Source organism: Harpia harpyja, chromosome 11 (genome assembly GCF_026419915.1).
Source record: "Harpia harpyja isolate bHarHar1 chromosome 11, bHarHar1 primary haplotype, whole genome shotgun sequence".
Classification (NCBI taxonomy): Eukaryota; Metazoa; Chordata; class Aves; order Accipitriformes; family Accipitridae; genus Harpia; species Harpia harpyja.
In genome coordinates this window covers 28139080-28164930 of record NC_068950.1, presented here as the reverse complement: position 1 = coordinate 28164930, position 25851 = coordinate 28139080, and the positions used below count along the sequence as shown (strand labels likewise).

The 25851-nt window shown below is 37.9% G+C and overlaps 1 protein-coding gene across 6 annotated transcripts; it reads right to left on the bottom strand.

Moving 5' to 3' along the window:
* Positions 1-530: 530 nt before the first annotated feature.
* Positions 531-25674, bottom strand: KYAT3 (kynurenine aminotransferase 3). Of its 6 annotated transcripts, none has more exons than XM_052802360.1 (14): positions 25575-25674; positions 21011-21131; positions 17746-17804; positions 16340-16484; positions 13171-13320; positions 11893-11979; positions 10364-10486; positions 10154-10274; positions 6106-6182; positions 5115-5204; positions 4291-4477; positions 3202-3275; positions 2679-2765; positions 531-1270 (listed from the first exon to the last, which is right to left on the bottom strand). In XM_052802360.1, exons 2-14 carry the CDS (start codon positions 21107-21109, stop codon positions 1208-1210), a joined length of 1362 nt encoding a protein of 453 aa, XP_052658320.1. In that variant the 5' UTR covers positions 21110-21131; positions 25575-25674; the 3' UTR covers positions 531-1207. The 6 variants fall into 6 exon arrangements, with proteins under 6 accessions (XP_052658320.1, XP_052658319.1, XP_052658318.1 ...); XM_052802359.1 differs by lacking the exon at positions 25575-25674 and adding an exon at positions 23035-25490; XM_052802358.1 differs by lacking the exon at positions 25575-25674 and adding an exon at positions 21260-22999.
* Between the last annotated feature and the right edge of the window lie 177 nt (positions 25675-25851).

Below are 25851 nucleotides of genomic sequence, written 5' to 3'. Positions count from 1 at the left end.
CAGTTAAGATTCCAGCTGTGTGATCACAGTATGAGTAAAATTTTTGCAAAACTAGTTACTGAATTTGTTCAGGCTTTCCACCATAAGGCCTGTGGGAAGAATATAGAATCAACATGGAGAACATAACACACAGCCTTAAAAGGTTACCTACCTGGACTGCTTGTGCTAGTGGGAAAACCATCCACAGATGAAAAGATCACAGAGAGAACTGAAATAGGAGGTAACTAGAAAGGAATTCTCCATATTGATCTCTTTTCAAACAGTCCTTCATCAACCGAGCTTGAAACAAAGTTAGTTGAGCTCCATAGCACAATATTAGGCCCATCTCCACGGTCCCCCTAGATCTAAAGAGTTTGAAGTAAGTTTGGTGTGAAGTCACCGGTGTTGTGAACATGGCAAGAAAAAGGGTGACGGGATTAATTATGTCACTGTACATCCGATTGTGATGGAGCCTCTAAAGCAGTCTTCTATCTTGCTTTGCAGATTCATCCATGTAATAAATAGGTAGAAATGAGTAAATAGAATTACTATTCTAGATGCCACTTTTATAATTTTATTGAGGACTGAATACTTTCAGAACAGCACACGTGACTATTGTGGGAAAATAAAATAGTAATTATGCAACTTAGCACTTTTCAGTCTTGCCTATAGTAAAAACACTGTATTGATTTAACTCAATCACTTTATGTAAACTGATGCAATTTGTGCATGGACAGGGTAGGTAGGTATGTATGTAGAAGGTCACTACAATTATCTAATATGAGGCATATCTTCATTTTCCTCCACTGCAGGCTATTGGGTTTCACAAACCGCAATGTTTAAGTCTCACCCCTAGTTCCTATTCTACCTCATACCAAAAACATCTCCCACTTCTTTCTTGTAAGTTTTAAAATTCCTATATCATCTATTTATTTTACACAGAGTCCTACAAATTTTTGTCTTTCGGTAAAATAAGTGAATCCCATAGATTATTTTTTTTTTTTAGGAAAAAATGTAAATGATTTTGAAAAGACTGAAAATAACTTCTGAGTTGCATTATACATATTTCAGTAAATCATCGTTTTGACTCCTCAGCAGGTGGCAGCACAAAGTTATTTACAATGCTGTATTAACTCTGTACTGTATTAAGTAATTTGTTCTTAAATTTGCAATTAAAAAACCCCTACTATTAGATAATTATACTTGATGGAAGAGTTAATAAGAAAAATCAGGCTGTCTGTTTATTCCAGTTCTTCAAGATCACTTCAGCTGCATCTAGCGTGCTGTCTTTCTGCAAAATGAAGAATATCACTATTACTGCAAGTATGGAGTTCTTGAAAAGAGAGTAGCAGTCATGATTGTATCATCCCAAATCAATATTTGGCAGTTTCACTTGCATCCTGTAAAAACCTGTCAGTCAGCTTTTCATTAACAGTTACAGCTACAGATCCAGACTACACGAAGAATTCAATGCTGATTCCTTGCAAATATTTATTAGATATATTTAAAATATAACATTTTCTCAGCATTCATACTATAAAATCTAATGAAAGCAATACTTCTTATATAAATGCCTGGCATTTATGAAGTGATGTACTTGGCAGCTTTATACTTGGAGACATGCTAGCATAGTTCCCTAATCTTTATATGTACAGTTGGGATTTTTAAATCTCCATGCAACCAAGTTATGCTGTGAACTACTTAAACATAATCCCTCTAAATATGGGTAATCTATCCACTGGCCAGCTGTATGGCTTGGCTACAACCTGGTGAGTCATACAAATAGTCTTTAACTTGACATGATTAGTGCTGTTTATCCTGGGCAAGCCACATTTACAACCAGCAAGTTTCATCCTGGTTGTTAACTGGCTTAGTTTATATCATAGTCTTTATACCTCATCAAAAGAACTAAGTAACACAAGCAGAAACTCCCCTTCATTACTGGTTCAAGCTCAGGCTCCGATCTTTATACTAGAACAGTTAAGGAGTTGCACATGTTCCATTATGCTGACTCTGTTACAGAACAACTGGGAAACATCTTAGGGCTGCGAGCTTATCAAAAGTGTGTGTATCTGTCCCCAAAGTCTTTCAGTTTTTTCAAGAACAGATTCAACAGGAGGAAGAATATGTGAAAAGGAGGTGCTCGCAAAATGGCAAAAGTCAGCCAATTCACAAAAACATGTAAGGTAACTTCCTTTGTTTTCTTTTGTAATTGGAGCTCATGTGAAACCCTATGTATTTTCAGGCAAGTGAGCTAAACTTGAAGGTGACCTGGTCACTGGTTTTGTTGTTGGAAACTGAATAGGCATGGGGTATACCACTGTGCTATACAATTATTCTCTGTTCTGGATTACAGAATTCACCTTAATTGATAGTGGTACCTGTCTCATTCATTTTCACTGCCCCCACTGGTCAAGTATGTTTTTAAAAATCAATCAAGTAAGCTAAAAAAGGCCCACCCACCCAGTTGTTTCCTGCCAATTGCCCTTAGCCATGCCACCCACATTTATGGCTTAAAGTCCCTCAGCAAAAGGACAGTTGAAGCTACTTTGTGCTGAATTTTACACCAAGCTAACTTTCTGTTCCTAAAACCATCCAACTCAGGAGATTCTGGGCAAAATGTAACAATCAGTCTTTCGCAGATTTCTGTACTGCATTGATTTTTCGGAGTCTTAAGTCTTCCCAGGACACAAATTTACCTTAATGAAGCAAAAACGTATATATTTTTCAAACTGCCTTTTTGTCTCAGGACCACAGAATGCTGAAAGAGGAATTGCTGACAGCTTCTGAAACATAAAACAGAAATATTATTTGCTTATTTTATATACGTAAAAACATTATGTTTTAAGCATGATGATTTTACTATTCCATTTCTAGAACTCTCCCTCCCAACATGTGAGGGAAATACAAGGTTCGGTTTTGTATGTGCTAGCTAGACTTAACTAAATTCAAATTACTTAGGTACTTTTCAAAGGTACTTTTCTACAACTAGCATTTAAGTATACTGAAAGAAAAGTGCTGGGACATAACACAAACCTACAGGGTACATTTTCACCATATTTAGCAATATTTTAGCCACATCATTATCAGTAGTTACTATAAACACCAAGTAATATTTTGAATGGAATATTTCTAATACATTACTTAATAAATATGGTTGCACTGCTCTTGCTTTCAATACAAAAGCCTTTCTAAACCTAGAGTATGACTAAGACACCTTACCTTAGATGTTATCATCCATTTGACAAATTTATAATCATAAGGTTGTTTCTCATCTGCATCGGAGAGATCCACATCTAAAACAATTAAATTTAAAATAAACGTGTTATAAGATTTCCTAGACTCCATTGGGAAGGCATTCATTAACAGCACTTCATTATAGTTAATACTTCATAATAAAGACGTATGCTTTTATTTTAAAATGTAATTTAAAAATTATACTGTAACCATGAAAATAGGCCAACAGATTGAACCTTTCCATTCTGACCTGAGCACTTGGCTCTCCATTCAAAGCAAATTCAGACATGTAGCTTGAAAGAAGGCCATGCAGTACTCCAAGAAGTCCTCAAGTCTGGGTTATTGAGAGATCAGGGCAATGAAGGGTACTGAAGAGTATATTTATTGCATGGACAGCAATAAACACTGCAACTGCAGTTTTCTGATCTGTGAAACTGGGGTATCTAAAACTTTCTGAGACATGGTGGCACTGCAAGGTCCAGCTGTGTTTAAACATTTCTGTGTGAATGACAAGTGCCATTAGGACCAGGTAGTAAAAAATGTGGAACTAGAAAACGTTCCCCTGTGGGAATTCTTCCTCCAAAGTTACCATAACCTGAATTTCCAAAAGGCTTTGTAAATTTGGGTAGCATTTTACAGTGTTTGGAAATCAGAATGCCTCAAAAAGCCTTCAGGGTATGACTTCAGAATAAGAAAAACAAACAAAAAAAACCAGAAAGGGGAAAGTACAAATGATATGAACTCAGGATATTAAACCGGGTGCTTGGCTCTCAAACTTTTTCATCATCATAGACCTTTTGAAAATAGAAATTTTTATCCACCTCCTTTATCCTCCTTAAAACCTTGCCAAAGCTTTGTAAAACACGGACAGTAGTTAGGATCACAAACAAAGGCTTTGCTGAAGCTTATAAAATCTACCTCCCAGGCTAAGGTCAAAGAGAAAATTTCAGTGCCAGTTAGTACCCTGACAACGTTACGCAAACAGGAAATGAGAAAATAGTTTAAAATGAAAGTTGCATTTTCAGATTAACTATATTTGCTTTCGACACCCTTTTTAATAAACTTTATACTAACTTAATGTAGAAACATCAACAATCATAAAGTATCCTCCATCTGGAATGACAGGCTTTAGTCCACTTTCTTGAAGTAGGTGAGCCATCCGATCACGCTTGCTTTCCAGCTCTCGAGACAGTGAGTAAAAATAGCAGTCTGGGTCATCCATGCGTTTATAGTCTATCCAAAATGCTTGTGCCAAAGCCTCCTGGAAACATAATCAATGTTCAAAGTACTCATGGACACTCAGTAAATTCACAGACACACATACTTCCTACTGAAATCACGGGGATTTTTCTTCGATTCTGGCCCTTATTAAGCAAATCAGCATACACAAATTACACAAGCTATGTCCAAGTGTGTAATTTGTTTGTCACTTTGTGCTGTGGCAACACCCAAAGCACCCAATTATTTGCTAGGCACTAGTCATATACAGAAGTCATAGTCCTTGACAGAAAGGTTTACAATCTGAATTGAAGCTAAGTTTAAATTACTGATAATAATGTATCACAGAATACTAGAAACTAGTAGACAGAGATAACGCTTAGTAAAACAAGACCGTATTGCAACAACTTTTATTTGTATTTGCTAGGAAACTACTAAGATTGTCATGTTTTATGCAAGAAGCAGCAGTTTGTAGGTGAAAGAAGAAAGAATCTGCAAGATTGTGATTTTTTTTTTTTTTAAATATGTGGTGAGATGATCAAATTTGTCTCCTCTTCTTGCACCCCAGAATATATATTTTGACAACTAAAAATTCATTGTTGTGACTATTGTTTTATTACAGTGAGGCCTACAGTTTTGCTACACCAGAAAATAACCTCCTCTGCCCCATCTATACTTACCTGTAATGGAGTTGAGCAAGTATACAGTGTATTTTGGTGGACAACTTGCAAATGCTTAATCAGGTTCTCAGGGCCAATAGACCAACCAAGCTAAGGAAGAAAGCATGCATATGTTATACTTATAGCAGTGGTACTAAAAATTAACAAAGAATTAAAATTAGCTGTTAGCCAATGTCTCAAGTTTTTCTATTTTAAGAACTGGTAGTGAATTTGTTTTGATAAAGAATTAAGAAAAGAGTTGGTTTACACAAAGGTTGCTGAATGATGCCATTAAAAAAAGTCTAGATTTGAGACAACAGTTATAGTTTCACTTATCCCTATCTCTCATAGGGTACTGAGCAAACTTTCAACTCTTCATATAACAAGGGTTAGAAAACAAACTGAGCATTTATTAGGAATGCTATTCCTAATTGTTTTAGACTCCTTCCATCTCATAAGCTCCTGTGTCAAAGGTGGTTTAAGCATAAAACAAAAGTTCACTACTGAATCATATATGTCATGGTTCAGTTTGAACACAGGTGGTGAAGAAGAAGGAATTTAGTTGCCAAATGGTTAAATATTTTTGTTTACTTTCTGATATGCATTTTAACATCAAGAAAAATATTATCATTAAATATTTTACAGAAATAAGCCATTCCAAAACATACCATTATCACAGTCTGAAAATATCACCACAAAACTGGAGAGTTAAAATATGGTATACATGTTTTCCTTCAAGAATCTTGACTGGCTCTGAACAAATCATACTGTGTTTATTTTTTTAGTATTGTTTTCTCACAAGAGCTTATTAATCAAGAGACAAGAAAAGAATTAAAACATGGGTGTTCAAGATAGGTAATTGCTCCAATTGAATGCTATCTTCATGTTTCGGAGGCATGCAGATTTGCCAGAAGCTTTCAAAAGACAGGTCATAAAAACAGAGGCTTTTTTAGTGTAATAAAAGCATTCTGTTATATATATAACTGAACTCTTTTATAATGATTCTTCTTACCTTCCAGCCAGTTACACTGTATGTTTTTCCAGCACTTCCTATAGTTATTGTTCTTTCCCACATACCTGGCAACGTAGCTGTATATAAAATAAAATTAATTGGGTACAGGTGCATTCACATAATTCCACGTAGTTAGAAAAACTGTACTGCCCATAGCTCAGAGCTGTATGTTGATACATCATTGCAGCATATTAAGCAAGCAATAAGAATATTCTAAAATTATAGCAATTGTAAGACATGAGAACAGATACATGGGCCAATGCCTTTTGGCATGAAAAGAAGGTAAGGACTAATGAAAGGAGAAAGAACAGGCAGTGAGAGGCACGGTTTTTGAAAACTACATGTTAGTTATCCTCAGCTAAAATGCATATTCATAAGAAAGATATGATCTAAGAAGTGACTACCCATTCATCTCAAGACAGCATTATTTCTGGTGCCTGATAATAGCACCATATACAACATTAACTCAGGCACTGCAAGCCATTTTAATAGAATTGCCCAGTTCAGTGTAACTGGCTGGGCTAGACATCAGAAAAAGAAAAGAATTACTAAGACTTCTAAGCCAGAACCAAACACCGTTAAGAATCAGAAAACTAGTGGAGTAAGTAAATAAATAATGTTTTGTTATATGATTTGAACAGGCCTGGGACTGACTGACAATAGCAGCTAGCTAAGGATGTCTGCAAGGATTAAGGGATGCATGGAGGCCTATCTCTGTCTCTGTATTTATATCTGGTAGGAGACCAAAATCCTTTGTTTCCTTTCCAAGGAGATGACAGAGCAAAGGTCTCTTCCTATAGTTTGTGAATTTTTTTTCTGTACACTGCTTCAGGGGAGCTCTATTTGGACTCTTAATTAATTTTCAACAGAAACAGATAAATCAAGACACACGTAAGTCTGAGACAAAGTTAGACAAGGTCATACTACTACTGCAATTGCAGTCGTCAACAACATCCAGCTCCACCTCATTTGTACACTAGAACCACTACCAATGAATCTGTCAATTGTTAAATCCCCTCTCTAGAGAGACCAACAAACAGAGATTTTCCAAATGAAACCACTGAATTTCATAAGGAAGTTTTTGCAGCAGTTATCTGCATTAGACATGGTATAAGTCTTTGCAGTTATTTGAAAACACATGTTGTATTTTTTTGAGCACACTTGCCAAGACGAGAAAGAAAACAGCAGGAAAGAAACTCATATTCCTATTAGCCCACCCACATTCACTTAACTGCTCTGTGACCTTGAAAACAAAAAGGCAGTTTGAACAGATGCATCTTCTAGCTAGCTAGGCCAAGAGTATAGATCACTTCCTAAAGGCAACCAAACTAGCGCTCTCAGACTGCAAAAAGAATTGAATTTCAAAGCTAATGCCCTCTAGCAAGACTGTTTTGCCACATAGTCATAGGAATTCGACCTTGGAGATGGAATGTAACAGCATTTCAAACAATAGCAGCAGCAAAAGGGCACAGGGGAAGAAGCAGCTCCATTGCTTTTACAAGCACCAAGTTTTAAATAGAGAGGGAAATTCCTCTGTGCCATATGGCAACATCATTATATGACACCATAACCAAGTCTGACCACAATTTAAAAAGTAATGAACTGCAAACTAACACATATAATAAGCCTGTTACCTGGGATGGCACTCAGCTTGTTGAGAGGCTTGTTCAGAATCCTCAGTTATGAGATGCAATCTCTAAATCTGCCAGTGCAACCCTAATCATTACTTAGAGGAGGTCCACGGTTTTACGGAAGTCAGATAATGATGAGAAACATGATGAAGTGCTCTACACTACAGAAAACTGCTTCAGTGGCAGCAAAAAGACTGTACTAATTTTATGATCTGTGGCTAGCAATCCCTGTTGAATTGTATTAAGAAACTACCATCAGACCATGTAAATTGCTGCAATATCCATTTTGCATCTCACACAAAAAAAGTGTCACTGCATTTGATGGAATATGTAGAGGTTAATATAGAAACACAAGACTTTTTAAATAGTGAAATAACATATTCATTTTTTCTTGTAATATCTTTTGTAGACTTAAAAAAAAAATCTAAGAAACTTAAGTTAAAAAGAGATCTTGTTTCTTTTACTGAAATAATGTTACTGGTTACAGTGTTACCTTGAAGATTTTATAGTCATTTTAACACTAAAGTTAAAGATGGTATCATGGGATCTGTTAGAGAATACGTACCTAAACTCAGCTGACTAACTGTCCAGGCTTTAACTTGCATTATCATTGCACGGTATTTTTACATTTTATGCTAAACTACAGAATGCCTTTTGTTCAACTGGAAATATTTTGGTTTGAAGCATTAAAATGACAATACTGATACTAACAAAAACCAGAGTTACTATGTCTTAAGAATTCACCCCCTGTCCACAAAGACAAAGTGTAACTGACAACATGAGTGTTCAGACCTGCTGCCATTGCAAAGGAAAATGGATTACCTTACACCACCCACAGAGATTTTGGTTCTGAGGACAGCTATTTGCATGAACCACCTGCTAAGCCCATAAAGAAAGCTTTAATTTAACTCACTTTACTTTGCAACTGGGTCATGATAAGCTACACATGATCAGTTACTGTAAGTACCTTGTTAGGATAAACTGACTTGGATTACTATCACACCAATGTGTGATGTTCCCCTTCTCCCATGTCTAAAGGTCTTCGAGGAGGTATCACTATTAAGGCACCACAACAGCCATGAAATTAGGCCACTTTCAAAAGAGACTCATAGCCTATGCATGGCCAATACAATCAATGTACTGCAGCTGTATGATCAGCAACTGTGTAGCTGAGCTAATAAGTATTGCAACGTCATTTAGATAAAATTTCCTTTTTATTATTTATAAGATTCAGTTTTTACAATGATATAGCCCCCACTAATGGAAAGGTTCTCTTACTGCCACTCTACATATATGGAATTGAAGCACAGAAGCGAAGTTATTCAGCATTCAACCAGTGGTAAAGCCAGGAAAAAAGCTAAGTCTAAGTTATATTTGTCTCTTGATTTCACTGTTTAATCTCAACTAGATGCCTCTATTGCATATGACCAATATGTGCCTTCATTATGACAATAAGTACCTCATAACAGAAAGTTCATGCAAGTTGCCACCATTAGAAACAAAACCTCTGTACATATAAGAAGGAAGTTTTGGACTTTAGCCAGCTCAAACACGTCAGCAGATCCAAAACAAGACCACCACACTAGAAACTTTTACATAAATGTTTAGCTGTAGAATTATAGGATTGCAGAAGGAGTTCAGTAACCTGCACTAGATTCACTTGTTCTGAGACAGTGGGAGGGTTCCGCTAACTTCAGTGAAACTTGGATCAAGAAATAAAACAGAGGTACAGGGACATAACATCATATTTGGTTTTCTGGTTTGTTCTTGTAATGGTGCTTTACCCCTGTAGCAATACTGCCTGAAGACTTTAGCATGCTTTCACACTGCCCGTGCAGTGACTTACTTCATTGAATTCAATGTCCATTATTTAACACTGTCTCTGTACTTTGGAGGGACAGTGTTCATGCACTATCTCCACACTAACCTTTATACTCTTTTTTTTTCTTTTTACAGGTAGTGGAGCAAAAATAATTGTGTTCCTCATTATGCATTTCCCTCATTGATTATCTCTACGATGCTTTAAGAAGGAAGTTTTAATCCCTGTTCCTTCTATTAGCTCTTCAGCAAAGCACAGTCCAATATACATACGTGAACAGCAGTTATACTTGTCATGGCCAACAAAGTAACTGAATAAGGATGGGATATTCAGATGATCATAACTAATTTATGAACATCAGTCCCACTGGTTTCTATGGATATCTGCTCCAAAGTCACTTAAGGGCTTTTGGAAATCCTATCTGGAAATTATTCTTTAAAATATTTTTCAGAAAAGGGAGGGGCTCTCTTCCTTAGAGTCTAAACATTGTATAATAGTCAAAGCTTGAAGTTTGAGCTCCTTCCAGCAACCATTATCTCCGAGAGGCACGTTTACATCTTTCCACAACCACTTCTGAGATGCCACAAAAAATCAGTACCTATTTTAATGTGTTTCTTTCCTTTATACACCAGCCATTCATACACCTCATCACTGATGCACAGGGTATCATGTTTAATACAGAGATCAGCTATGACTTGGAGCTCTTCTCTGGTAAACACCTGGGATACAAGAAAGTAGGGACAATGCATTAATCATAGTATTTAAGGCATACTCTGAAATTACAGTAATGTTAAAGCAGGACTCTTACCTTGCCTATGGGGTTGTGCGGGGTATTCAGAATAATTGCTTTTGTTTTGGAATTAAATTTATTTGCAAGTTCAGCAGGATCTAAGACCCAATCAGCACTAGAGGGAGAGCTTCCATCATTTTTCTAAAAAAAAAAAAAAAAAAAATTTATGCATTACTTGAATACAACATATTACAGCCTAAACAGAGATGTCCAACTTACCATCCTCAGACACTTTCATAACCATACTTGACAACCTATCCAATCTGTTCTGCTCTCCTGGGAGAAGGCACTTCTAGGAACAGGCAGGGAGGCTAGGAGCAAGGTAAATTATTATGACAGTGGCTGTGCTCTCTTGGCCACTGTCTGCCTGAAAGCCTCCCCAGAACTCATTTCCAGGATCTGGTTACACACATGCTGACTGTAACAGTGTGTAATGCAGGAAGCCCAGTCACATGACAGGAGAGTTTATAGCCTACCCAGACACTAGAACAAGTGTGTGCATGCTTGGCTGGAGGATTGATCACCATTGGAGAGAGATTCAAGGTCTTTTCCTCTTCCTTGTCTATATGAAAATGACCAAACAGTAAAAAATCTGCACCACTGAGGCTCTGGAGTTGCTGTGGTATTACACAAAGACAACAGAAGTTTGGGCCAGTTGCTACAGAGAACAAAGAGCATGGCCTCACTAGCTTTCTGACACCTGCACATTACTGGGAGAGGGCCAGACCAAAAACAAGGGTGTGAAACAGAAAATATTTGGAGGAACCCCATCATTCAAAATGCCCCTAGAAGGACGGCACCCAGAGGAACAGTCTCACCGACTCCCACTGCAGTCCTGGAGGTTTTGTCCTTCCGTGTTGTTCTGATTTCATGGTGTTCATGCAACAGTCCTGCCTAAAGAGCCCCTCAGCCCTCCCCATGAAAGGCTGCCAGTCACCCAAGGCAATACTAACAGGATCAATACTTTGCATCCAGAATAATCCTTGCAAGCTGCCAGCATAATGCCAGCCGTACCAATTTGAAAATTCACCCATACCAAATTTATTCCTTTTTACCAATAAAGGAAACAGTAATTCTCATATGTATAGCAAATACGTCTACTGCATAATCGCTCCTTATTTAGTAAGCAGATTTTGGAAACGAAATTATATTCTCTCTTTGTAGGAGTTGCTGAAAGGATCAGAAAACAAATCTTTTGAAAACCAGCAGATACAGAAATTGCACTGAAATGTGATCCTCCTTCCCTTATTTGCACTGAAAACATTCTCTGATGACATCTGAAAAAGTAATTTTTATCAGCTTTCAGAATGCACAAATTAAAGTAAACGAGAAACATTGTCCCACCTTCTACAACACTAATAAAATATTCTATCTGCTTTGGATTATCATTGCCTCAGACTTACACTATAGCAATCTATCTAATTTTTATATAATTGGATATTATGAAAAACTATACAGAAAAGCATCACGTAGAAGATGTTCATCAAATTGTACTGAATATGGATGAGACACTTTATATGACAAATAATTTTTAAAAAGCTACTCACATATCTCAGTGGGATAAAAACAGGCTTTGCACCCGCCATCTTTACCATTGGTTCATAACAGTCATAAAACGGCTCTATTATTATTACCTGAAATTACAATCATTGCTATTAGAAACAGAATTTACCATGCATGATACTATCATATCTCCAGATTTACTTTAGTGGTATAATTTGATAATGTTTCTGGCACTCCATCCTGATCTAACATTGCAGAATATTCCTCCTTTTAGAGCATCATATAACAATGCAACAGTCACATACTGCAACAACAGTCTAAGTGTGATAAGCACTACTCATTTTTGACAACCCACACAGGCTCTTCTATAGTTACACATTACAACTATTAAGATATAATATTAGGAATGTTTGGGTCCTGCACACAGATTTGAAGGTGCAAGGCAAAGATGCAAACATGGGAGATAGCAACAGCAAATTGTCGAACCACAGCACAGCTGCTCTAATTCTGTCCAGGATTTCCAAGTATCTAGAAATCTCAGAAGAACAGCTTAAGTCTTCAAATTTTATCAGAAGAAAATTTTCAAGTAGAAAAAGAGGACAAATTCAAGGAAAATTGCATAGAGGCTAGATAATAGGAAAACAAACAAACAAACAAACCCCAACAGAAAAGAAAGATACAGATAAGAATACATTATAGAAGCGAAACCAACAGAACACTGAAAGCAAAATGCATGACAACACAAAAGGTTCTTGTCCACTACAGATACAAATATCCCCCCAAAATTACTTTTCGTATCACTGTCAAAAAGGCAGACATCAGTAGTGAAGGGATGAATCATCACAGCTAGCACAGTAAACTAACAATCCTTTCTTTAAAGGACTTTTCTGCTTTTCTGCTACCTATGCTGCTACCATGCAACAGCCCAAAACAGAACTTGATACACAATGGTTATTCAAACACCATCAACACTTTGCGCCACCCTTAGTCTTCTGTTGCACACAACAGCCCACAAGTTTTCTCAAATAAGAAATCAGTGTGCATTGTGTCACCTAACAGTAATAGTGATAAAGAAACTGCTACAGGTACTGTAAGTGTGAAAGAAAGGGGTTTGTAAGTTGGTGAATGATATGAAGATATCCAAAGGATAGTCTCCTGATCACAGCTTCTGAAAGCAAGTCAGATGTGCAACTGTAACAAATCAAATTAAGGAAGATCAGAAAGAAGCCCCAACATTAACTTATCTTTAAAAGTGGACAAATAAAAAACAGGCAAATTCTCATTTCAGTGAGTATACATGAATATTTCAAATAAAAACTTACTTCATCTCCCTCTTCAATTAATGCCTGTATTGTACTAAAGAGAGATCCATAAGCTCCCACGGTCACCAGGATATCTGTGAGAGGATCAATCTTTCTTCCACAAACTCTCTCATACACTTGAGACAAGGCTTTCACTAGCGACAGATGTCCCTGTTCAAAGCAAACATGCAACAGATTGGTGTGTTCCTGACAATGTACAAAGCCTATGTTTGGGTTTTTTCCACATATATCAAAATAATACATTTTGAAATAGAAAAATACAAGATGAGCCCTCAGTGTTAATGGCTGTTAACAGGTAGCACATTAGGGAAGAAAAGTGGTTTCAACTTATTTGTATCTACTAGGAAATTCTTTTTGTATATCTGATGCTTTTTAATTTCTATCTTCTTATCACATCTCAGGCTAGCTCCAGGTAGCCTATAGGAGAGCTAGGACAAGAGACAGGAGGAGAGAAGGGAATACTCTGACACCAATTCATCCTCACCTCCTTTAGAGCCTCTTTCCCACCTGCCCATATTTCTGTCTGAAGCTGCTTCTGTTTCCTTCCTTATCTTTCAACTAAAATTATTTGGTGCAAGGGGAATCTGTTTATAGTGCTGATAAACAGCACTTGTGATCAGAATGATGATTCATATAGTCATATCCCAAATCTCAGAGAACCATTCACCATTTGTGTCCCCTACAGGAACATGGCGGTTAACATACTCTTCTCAAAATGTGCAAAGAATAAGAAAACAAACATGCAACAAAGATCATATATAATATGGAAATAAGAAGGCACAATTCTGTTTACTCAGGAAGACTACAGGTTTCCTGCTGTGAAAATCTTTTTTCTTTTTGGATACTTGGTAGAAATAGAAAACAGCTCCTTGAGAAAACACAACTATGTAACAAAAATCCTTCTCTACAATATTGAACATTGTACCTCCACACTCAAGGCATAAAATCACGAACCGTTCTGTAAACAAAAACATTACCATAAATTAAGGCTTACAAGTCATTGTTGATTCAAATGACAGCCATTTCTTGCCATGAGTGTGTCAGCTACACAGGAATGCTGCACCACCCAAGTCACATTAGGCCACTCCACAGGCCATAGCCCTGTAGTCAATGAGAGGTCCAAGCACTCAGAAAGCTGAGACAATGTCTCAATTATTATATGGATGTGCATCATTCATACTCAACCCTCCCATATTTGCTACCACAAATACTTCTGCTCAAAACCCATAGAAGTGCAGAAGTTTGGAGAGGAAGTGCAAAGGCTGAATATGGGAATATTGGTAAAAATTCCTCTTTAATTACTATCCACAGTATAATATATCTGCAAACATTCATAATTATCATGGGAATTATCAAACTATTTGGAAATAAAGAACCAAATGACAGAAGTAAATATTGAATAATTGCATGCATTGGAAAAATTATCTTTATGCTTGATTTGCAAATCGTTTTAGAGAATCAGTCCATGAGTATTTGTCAGAAGGTAGACTGTAGCCCATTCTCTCTGCAACCTTTCCCCCTGTGCCAAGGCTCCTCCAAAACCTTGTCTGCCTGGTGAGCAAAGACTTTTCAGGTACCTTATTGTGGGTGATGAACATACTAATGCTTAGCCCAGAAGTTCACTAAATCCCAGCCATCTTTTGTGCGTGTTTCCAACACGAAATAATTGCTTTATACTTTAAAGTTTATATAGAGAGTTTTTATCTATCACTCTCTCTCTATCTCATACTTGCAGAGATTCTTTGCACATAGCTAAAGCTGATTAAACAAAATGACCCAGACGGATGGAATGAGATACAGTCACTGGGGATCTTTTTTTTTTCTTTCTGTTCTTGCCAGGGCCCTGAGTGCCCTAATAGACCTTAATGGCCCCGACCAGCCTCACCTGGGGCCTCTACTCAGAGCTGCGCCCCTGGTCCAGGGGCTCCACATAGATGCTATGCAGTAGGGTTGCTGGTCTGCAACTCAGTTTCGGCCATGCCTGTACCCGGCCATAGACCCTGTTGAACCTAGCCCCTACTTGTGGATTGATTCTGTGGCTTGACCTTAGACCTGCTATGTCACCCTGGACCTGCCCAGTGATCACTGGGTTGTGTCTAACCATGGTTAGCTTTGCCAGGCCTGACCTGTGGATTGACTTCCTGGCTTGACGTCAGGTCCACCTCACCACCACAAGCTTGCCTGGTGACCTGGGCTTACCTCAGCCACCATTTCTGGGCCTGCCTTGCTCAGGTACTGTGGGAGCGGGCCCTGGCTGACGAGGCCTCCACCCTCCTCGCTGTGCTATCTTGTGCTCTGGGGAGCTGCCGGCCACTGCTGCTCCCCATCAGTTCTAATGCATGCAGATTCTCAGAGAATAGGCAAAAAGTTATGTTGGAATATATACACAATGATGCAGCAACTACCAACACAGTTGCTGGCCTACCTGTCTATACAATGTTTTTCTACCACTCTTGCATAACATGGTCATTTAGAAAAACATTAGACAGACTCCTTATGGTCTTGTAGCAATCCTAACACATGATTCTCAATTGGGCAATATGGTTTATCTTTACCACAAAATAAAAGAAAGACAAACCAACAAGGAAGCAGTCATACTAAAACAGTAATAGTCCACTTAAATGTTCTGCCTTGGACAATGATAAATGCCACACACTCACACCCAGCTCAAGACATAAACTCTACAAGCCAACTTACAGAATGGGTAGTGACTATCTTAGAGGGGCAAAACCTTGCAGTTTTCATCACTTCCTAATCTCTGCTGAAATCTACTAGATGTTATAGGCGAATCTTTTCTTGATCCTAGAGGTGCTCTCTCAAGTGGTATAAAGTATTTCTTTCTCATTCTACCATTATCCTATCTGATTCATGTTTACGCTGACCAAAATCAGAGTTAAGTGTATAATTTACACTCTTTAAACTGTGAATTGACTCTTCAAAGACAGTCTATCCCAGATGTGCTCTACCATTTTGCTCCTGCTGAAGGATTCTGCCTTGAAGAAGCCTACACAGAGGATGTTCATTAGTAACAGATAAGGCTACTAGATCAACTTAATTTGGGACATAACAGTATGACCTACAGATAAAACCAATTTAAAGCAAAGTCAATTTATTTTCCCTGTGGAATGTTCTCCACTGAACTCGGGCCCTCAAGTGCCACAGTACTTACAAAGCCTCGTGTGTACTGGTTCAGTCTGTCAACTGCTGCTGCCTTTGCCAGCTCTTCTTTAACATAGCTGGGAGGGGATATATCAGGAAGGCCTTGACCAAGATTAACAATTGAGGGATCTGCTGCCACCTGTGTAAATTCAGCCCTAAAGGAAAAAAAATCTTAAAGTTAACGTACCAGATAAAAATAACTTTTCCTTCATTAGCATTAAAAGGCAAAAAAAAAGTGATTCACTTTGCCAAATTCACAGCAGTGGAAAAAGGTTTAAGTAGAGTGCTCACACGGAGAGCTGGGGGCTGGGACAATGGTAAGTAACCACAGAAGTCAGAGGGAACCCAAGAAAAGGTTGACTTTCTGCATCCACAGAATAACTTTTCTGCCAGCAGAACTGTGCTCAGATGTGCACATGCACAAACACACAGTAACTCTGGATATGGGCAGAAATTCAACACTACCCTCTCTGCAAAATGAAGTAGACCCAACTAGAACACGCACATTAAATGATTTAAAGGCTAGATTCTGTCAAGTGAAGGTGTCATTTAAACTGTCCAGTCACCTCAGAGTGCTATAAATTTTTCTTTGTAATTTTAGGCAACAGACTGTTTCAGGCTGTTCATTAACTGTTCCTAGTAGCCTGCCAGATACAAACGTTAGGATTCTTGAACAATTTTTTTCCTCCCTTCACAGGTAAGCTTTGCATTTTACCCTTTCCTCCCTACCCAAATGTTAACAAGATTTAAAAAAAACAAAACGAAACAAAAAAAACCAACACAAAACAAAACCAAAAAAACCCACATAGCATTACAGTTCTGTCAAAAATTAATACAAATTGCTAAAAATGAGTTTGAGGCTGGATGACCAAAACACCTTGTGTATATATATACACATATATACATACAACTAATGTAAGCCCAAAATAGTGTTTTCACCAGCTAACAAAATCTCATATTTACCAGTGATGGCAATATTGCTTTAAGACCAATTTAATACCTAGAAAAAAAGTGTATTAAAAATAATGAGCTAAATTATAGACAAGTATAATGGCTTTAAAAAGAAATTTGACTCATTCGGTAAACACAAATCAAGTGTAACTAAAATACATTACTCAGCAAAATTAACATTTACATTTGAAAGCCAGATATACTAACATGCCCAAGAGTTATACTTGTCTTATGTGGTTTACTAGATGAAGAGAAGCCCAAGCCTAATATTTAAAGCTCAAAAATAAGAATTAATTCACACCTTTAATAGAATTTGGTTCACTGTTTCTAAGCAGGTGCCAAATATATTTCAGCAGAGATAACAAGTGTTATGTACCTTCTTATTGGCAATAATTATCAATTTGGAAAGAAAATATATGAGCCAAAGACATTTTCTGAAATTTGCAGATATTTTCTTTTACTTACCACACGTTGCTATCAAGGCCTTCAATTCGTCTTGTGTTCTTGTGTCTGAAGGCCATTGTCTGCAAGACCAAAATATACAGACAGAAGGGTTTTGTTAAGAAAGACAAAGTACTATATTGTTGGATTCTGCATGACAAACCCTCCTTCATGCTTTCTCAAATATACCATTGCCAGCTGAATTCACTAGTTACACAAAATTATAGACATGTTCTTTCATTAAAGCTTCTATAATAGCTTGAATTCAGACTAACAAGAAAATACACAAAGATGTCCTAAATTCACATTCATCATTATCTAAAGCCACTGAACTTTCAGCAAGGATGGAGCAGGGCATAATTTAGCTCAATAACTTTAAAAGATGACCTAAAAAGAAAAAAATAGGGTACATACATTCTTCTTTTCTATGATACACAACTTAAATACTGTGTTATTTCTAGCCCAATTCCTGCTAGAATTTTCCAATTTGGAAAGCAGGCATTTTCGATGTAATTTTATTTGTTAAATTGATGGGTAAGAGGAAAATAGCAAAGACATTTCCTATTTTCATTCAGACTTTTAAAACTTTAAAGTATTTACTTACAGCACAGCAAAACCACATCAGAACATGTTTTTGCTGTACATTCAGACCTTCAGTTAAGGTCTTGGAAAACTGCTTTAGAACAGAATTTCAGTGAGCACTCTCTATAAAAGCAGATAAAAACTTATTGAGAGTTGTGGTATTTTTAAGCTAAAAAGAGAACGGAAAGTTGGGGGAGGAAACATTAATTTCTATGTGCAAACAAAAAAAGTGCAAGCCTATTTCTGTCTTTGTAAACCAGCTTGATACTGGAAAAAAATTACATAGGAATTACATAGTCCCTCAGTACTCCAGCCACTCCTGTTTCTTTGAGTCAAACTACTGATTTTAGTGACTTTTCCCACTGTTAGCTATTGTTATTGTCTGAAAGATTCAAAAACCATCATCTAGCTACCATACTCGGAGAAGAAAATATCTGCATTACCATTAGACTCCAAGTTTCAATTTTGAGTCAATGGGAATGACTCATAGTAGAAATATGCAGGCACATGTTTGCACTCAGTCTGTTCACAGTAATGAAGCTTCACAGTAATGAAGCTACAATATACATAATGATTTGAAGAATGGGAAGGTATAAAATTAAACAGATACTTCTCTGCTCATATGTCTTTACAGATCTGATTCTGACCTCATCTGTGAGACACAAACATCAGAGGAATCAAGCACAGGACACCTTTTATTTGTTCTCAGGAAGAAAACCATTAAGATAACTAGACAGGTGAAGTTGTACTTCTTGACACAGAAAAAGAGGGAGTTAAGAGGGAGTTCTGACCAGGTAATCTGTACTGCATCTATTTAAACACACACATATGGTTTAGACGATTAATCCAATTTTACAGTGTATGTCTTGATAAATATGATTAATGTTTGGCTGTACTATATAAATACAAGTCACACAGGTTACTTAGATTGAGACACACACACACATCTTTTTTCACATGCTAGAGTACTTCTCGTACGGCAAGGAGTAAGAAGTCTCACCTTGAATCTTTGCAGTTAATAATGAGACTTCTGAATGCTGCCATTGGTAAATTTGTTCCTTTGACCAGCTCTTCTTGAAATTGTTTCAATTTGCTAAAAACTAAAGGCTTGTCAACTGCAGGACTTTTATAATTAACTATAATGTAAATCTTAACTGCATTATGTAACCTTCCCTAGCTAAAAATGTATTGACAACTAAAATAAGCCTTCACCTTACAGCTCTCATACTATTTTAAGTTTAAATATTTAATGATTCAACTCTTCCTATTTATTTTTTCTTGTGCCTTGAAACTATTTTTAAAAGAGAATAGCTGGACCTGCATTAGTTTTCAGGTTTCCACAGATTCAGCTTACAGTGGGGTTCAGGTCCACCTTATTACTTTGAGAAAGCCAACCAATTAACTGGCATTTTAAAAGGATACCTTAAGTAGCATTCTTTCTTCCAGAATGTTATGAGAATTCTTAAGACTCTTTTTTCTTTTAGCCCAGTTATGTCATTAGTTGATAATCTTCAAGCCATTACTATGTGCAGGGCTAGGATTTCCATGAGTTTAAGATTGGTGTTAAGCAAGAGAGGTATGTCCTCATCAAGTTCTAGCTCTGACCTTCTGTCTTCCCTAACACTTTCTATCAGGGAAAGCACCTGCTAGAAAGTCAGGTGCTGCTTGTATTGATCTTTCTTCCTAATATAAAGAAACTTGTGATTACATTGAATGGCAATATGTTTAATAATGATAGAAGCAAATACTGCTACATGGTGCATAACTAAATTGTAGAATTCAATGTCAAAAGCTACAACTAAAGACAAGATCTTAAAAAAATTCAAAAAAACCAGGATTAGATTTCAGCACATTTAGTGAGAATATCCAACTCCATTAAACAGAACGCAAATACTTACAGTGTATGAAAAACTGACTCAGGCAAAGCTGACCTTCAAAGCGGCTTGCACGCTAAAGTAAAATTCTCATATGGGCAAAATATGCTACAACTGTCCAGTATAATGGTTTGAACATCTGTTTTGAAGGATCTGACATGTGCCTTGATTGACCCAAGTTGCTGACTAGATGAACTCCTGTTCTGACCTGGGAACACAATTTACATTCCCGTGTTCTATATGCAACGCAGAGTGTGACCTCCAACCACCTACCGTGTTTGCAAAGCTCTGTTTCCTCTCAACAAAACTGGAAGACTTAAAATGAAGTTACAAAATCTTATAAGCAGTTAAGCTGGGAAATTGAGAAGATTCTGTATAAAGTTAAGTTTGAGATACTTATATACCCCTTGTTATTGTAGCATCAAGAAGCACCGCTACTCTCATTTCATTAAAGGAAAGCTGAGATACAAAGAAATTAATTGTTTTACCAAAAGTCTGTGATAAAGCTGGGATTGAACCTGTCTCCTGTATCTCAAGCTCTAGTGCCCTAACAACTAAGCAATCCTTCTGGCCTGATATGTGCTAGATGTTAACTTTAAAGACTGAAAAGGATACACAAAGCAATAATCGCCAAATTCTGTTATGCTAATGTGGTTAAATATTTGACTGATTCAAATATCTTATTTTGTTCTTGATATTAAATGTTTGGATCAATGTAACAAGAAATAAAGAAAACACAAATAATGCATATATATTGGCAACACTGCAAAATTAGCGTGTCTCTAAAATATTGCATGAAATAGTTTTATCTATGAAGCTGAAAGAATACTTACTGCAGAGGCTGAAAGTTTAATGGATCTGGAAAGCAAATCTGTTCGTAGCTGGTATGTTCTAATGCCAAGGCAACAGAAGCTTCGTGAAGCAAAAAGCATGCCTGCATAATAAGTAAGTGACCTGAAAAAAAACTTACAGATTGCAGGAATGAGTTTCTACACATCACTAAGCAATTTTAAAAGATAAGATCCCCTTCTCTTCCCTTCAGTAATTTTGTTTCTTTGGAATAAGTTCTAGTAAATTATTACCTTATCACATTTGTAAGCATAGAGGATGAAACTTTTTAACTGACAGGGCTGCAAAATGTTTCTGAACGTCATCCAGAAGGAAGGTTTCCTCTATTTGACAGCACTGATCTTCTTTTCCTTGAATGACGATTAAGACTAAATGCAATTCAATGTTCAAAGTATCTGGTAAAATTGTTATGAAGATGTGTTTGTGTAGTAAAAATTGCTATTACAATTGCCAATTTAGACAAAATAGAAAAAGAGCCCAAATTTTAAAAAGTCACACAGCTTTAAAACTGGTCTCCATTTTCAAGTGTTTCAAATCAGGTACTGTGAAACTGAGATAATTAAGATCACCACTCACACTGGAGAGGCAGGCCTATGCACTTTATGTAACTATACTAAGTTTTGCCACAGTGTCTTGGCAAACATCAAATACCTACCACAGCAGAAAACAGACAGCTGGAAAGGGCATTCTATGTAGAGTAACAGATCATTCACTGGCCAGAGAAAATGTGCCCTGTCAATCAATAACTATAAAAAAAGAAGTAAGAGCTGGTACTTCAGGCAACTACTTCCAGAATGTATTTTTAAACATATACATTGGATGACATTGTCAAAATAACTAGAATGTGTAAGAGAAAAACATGTAACCCATAGACCTACATCAGAAATACAGTAGCCACAGCAGTATAATTATTAACTTTGTTTTCCATAGTTTACTCTTCCCCCAGACTTTGCTACCTGAAAAGTGGAAGAAAACAAAAAAAGAAAGAAAAACCTATACTATTTCTATTAGAAACAAAGGAATGCCATTGCCTGTTAAAACAATACCATGCAAGCCTTGCAGATAGAAGTAGAGAAGGTAATTCAATATCAAAGTAAAATATGACTTTTTCATTAAGAAGAATGGATTTAGTTCAACAAGAAAGTATTCTTTACACTTCCAATGTAAACAAATAGAAAAGGTCAACCAATACTCCCTTTTAAGGATGCCTCACTGAATGAGTTAAGTTTTAAAAGTATGTTGATTTTGCCTTTCTCTTATTCTAGTCTCAGTTCTGAAATTAGGGTCCTTCTCACACAGTACTGAGTTGTAGCTAACTCAGTTAGACCCTCAATAATACCCACGTAATCCCATTGCATTTAGCAATATGCAGGTATACAATTCACTGATGCGTCCTTTACGAGGAGAAACACTGACAATTTCCTCAACTCTGCTGGGCTGAGGACTAGGAAAAGTAAACAGAAATTAAATCTTTGACACTAGTTAGCAGATACTCTAAAAGACACAAGAGAAATAAATGTTTTAAAAGACCTGTATGTACATTTTAAGTTACTTTTAATAACACTTAGAATATTTGACATAATCTTTGACAATAACTGTATGAAATAAAAAGATTGTGAGGGCCTCTATTTCTCTCCTTGTGCATGCATACAAAAACTACTTACGTAACATACTGATACTATCTTAAAATGTGACTATAACAATAGTGCTATTCTCCCAGGGTCAGACCAGAGGCAGGATTACCCTTGCAGCACACTGCGAACACTTGCAAACACACATATATTTGCCTGTTTAATTTTGTATTGAGGAGTAGCAAAATGAAATATAAAGCCTGCAAACCTTACATGCAACACTAATGTGCAACTTTTGTAAGAAAAATTATTAACAGCTGTAAATATTTCTAGCGTTAGTGCCATGCTGCAGTACAAGACAGTGTGGTATTTGACAAGCCATTATTTGACATAAGGCAATCATACAAAGCCACAAAAAAACATGAGGAGCAGTAGACCTGTATCACTGTGGCATGGTCAATCTCTGCAAGTACCTGAAATACCTGAAGTAAAAAATTATATCCACCTTTAATACCACAGAAATGTAGAAATTCTTAAAACTTTATGAGGAACATAATGGAAGCAATACTTTGCTGAACAGCCTCAGTAAGGAAAGTCAAGGCACTAGCATGTAACATTTGTCCCACTACATTTCAATCTCTGTTGACACTCTTCCAGCGAATGCTGAACAACATTTGTTCAGACTCATGAGCACTCAGAGACAAGACTACTGGCCATTAATTGGAAAAGCCTCCTATAAAATACTTTTATGACTTTTTTTCTCTCTAAAAATATTTCTTCTCTCTTCTGCAACACTGAATACTTCCATTTAAACTACTCTAGGAAGTAAAGGCAAACACCTCAATATAACCAGATACTCTCCCACACTGATCTCAAAAAAAAGCAAGACCTACTCTTTTTTTTTTTTTCCAGACACACACATTCCCACTACAACCATATATGACATGTTAATGCATATCACAGGCTCAAGAGACTTATTTACTGTTACTTTTAGGATGAGCGCAGACTTAACTATTACCTCTGTATGTTTTTTTGGCAATGACCAAGTATGTATAAGACATCCATGAGATGTTTTATAATGTCCTAAGGTAAGTTTTTCTCATCCAGATAGAAAGTGTCTTCCAGCTCAGGAAAGTTACACAGTGCTAGGCAGCTACAGAGGTACTGCAAACCCTGTTTCGACTCTCTTAAAAATTTGTAAGGTTCTTCAAACACAGAAAATGCACTGGTCTTTGTGGGGGAATGAAAAGGTACTTATTTTTTCTTTCTTAGTCTTATTAATGTCTCTTTTTTCAATCTTGGAGCTAGGCACTGGTTTTTTGGCCAAGAGTCGTGTCTGTTTAGGAATACTTTCCATCCCATTCTAATTTTCAGTGCTCTGAAGCATTCATGCTTTAAGTCATAGTCAGTCCTCCTGGAATTCAGGCTTGCATACTCATAGAGAAAACAGGAAAATGAACACGTTAGGGAAAAAAGGATAACGAATGACTACTCCTGCAGCTTCTTATTTTTTTAGAGGAGTGAGAAGCAAAGAAGGCTACCAGAAAGCTCAACACAACAAATGTTTTTTAGTGGGGCTGGGAGGAAGACACATTCTGGTTGCTAATCTGGTTTAAACTAGATTTGGTGACTTAAACTAGACTGGAAGATCGAGTTAGACTTTGTCATGGGAACTCTATTAATATATCTGTATACTATCAATCATTTAGCTCATGCTGTGCTTTATAAACACTCTAGCACAGACACAACCTCTGAGTTGCAAGGTCTTGTGCTCCCTTCACAGCTGCCCAGCCTCCTGGTCATACAGTACCCTGACCTCAGATGCTGCTGTACCACCAGAGCATTTTATGAACTGTTACATGTAATTAATTGATTTTTTTTCCCTTTGAAACTAAAGGCCAAATGCTGCTGTCCCTTCATTTTTGAGCTTCAGTTATACCACCTCTATAAAAACAATGCCTTTCAGCTTGAAAGACTTGTGGTCAGACCCCTTAAGCTGCTCTATTTTTCCACTGTAACAAGTAGTCTCATTTTACTGTGCAGTCTTAGCAACAAACGTTACTAGAAACACTGCAAGACCATCAGCCACCACAATAATGTAAATGTAATCCCTGTCATATTTGTGTTGTGTTTAATATTTGTTGGATATGCAAACCTGGAAAATGTTACACTTCAGCCAAACTTTGTGAAGCCTTTGAACGACTGTCTCTTCGCATGTGCCTAGAGGATGAAAGCTTTAGAGAAAGGAAGGGTACCATCTTACTGAGGCCTCTCCAAACTTTTTTTTTTCCTACCACCTAAAAGTAATAAATGACATGTCAAGGCAGGAGAACTGCTGCTAAAATTGCTGGACTCTGGGAAGTTGGGTATTCTTATTAAGGGCACTGATTTAAAAAATGCTGTATGTGAAGGGTTTGTTGTAGTAGTGAACATTTTGTCATTTCTTCTTCCATAATTGCATGGAACAGAGAAAACTGAGCGTGGAGAAATAAATTCTACGATATGGAATGAGGAGAGGGATGAGGTTGTGGGGGATTTTTCCTCACTTTTTTCCCCACATACAGCAGCCTTGCCATTTAGCCACTTTATATCGCACTTATGCTTTCACTGACGCTCTCTACCCACGCGTATTTTCAACCTGAAGCACTCCGCGTTTGCAGCACAAGGTTTGAAAGGCCAGAATCAACCGGCCACTAGCAAACCCCCCGCCCTCACCGACGGGACCCGCGTTCCAGCAAAGGAGAGGTGGCCGGTCACGGGACGCCCCTAACACGTTAGCACTCCGCGTTCACCGGGCCGCCGGCACTGGCTCCCGGCCGCTCTGAGGGCCAACAAACGCGGCCACCCGCCACCCCCAGCTCAGGCTGGGGGCCGGCGAGGCCCAGCCCGCCCCGGGGCCGCTTCCCCGCAGGCCCTCAGCAGAGAGAGGCCCCTGAGGGCAGACCCTCCACCCCCGCCCCGCGCCGCCACAACTCACCGCGCCGGCGCCACCTCCACCGGCCGCCGCGCTCCCGCCCACGAAGGGAGGTGCGGAGCTGCCGGGGCGGAGCGAGGGGCCCGCCTGCCCCGCCGCCGCCGCCGCCGCCGCCCGGGGGGGGCAGGGGGCGCCCGTCTCCCCGCCGCCCGCGTGCGCTCCCTCGTGGCGCCTCGGGGGAGGGGGCGGGAGAGCCCTGAGGGAAATGGCGGCCCGAGAGGCAGAGACGGCCCTTCCCTCACCGCCCGCCCGGGGCAGGGCAGCGACCGCGCCGTGAGCG

What these genes read in the sequence shown, in the direction of transcription:
- KYAT3 (XM_052802358.1), bottom strand. Translation starts at nt 21,279, where the DNA reads ATGCTTACAAATGTGATAAG. An exon ending in AAAGAAACACATTAAAATAG is followed by an intron (nt 6,183 to 10,153) that starts GTACTGATTTTT and finishes TTTTATATACAG; the next exon opens with CTACGTTGCCAGGTATGTGG. An exon ending in CTTGCTCAACTCCATTACAG is followed by an intron (nt 4,478 to 5,114) that starts GTAAGTATAGAT and finishes TTATGTTTCCAG; the next exon opens with GAGGCTTTGGCACAAGCATT.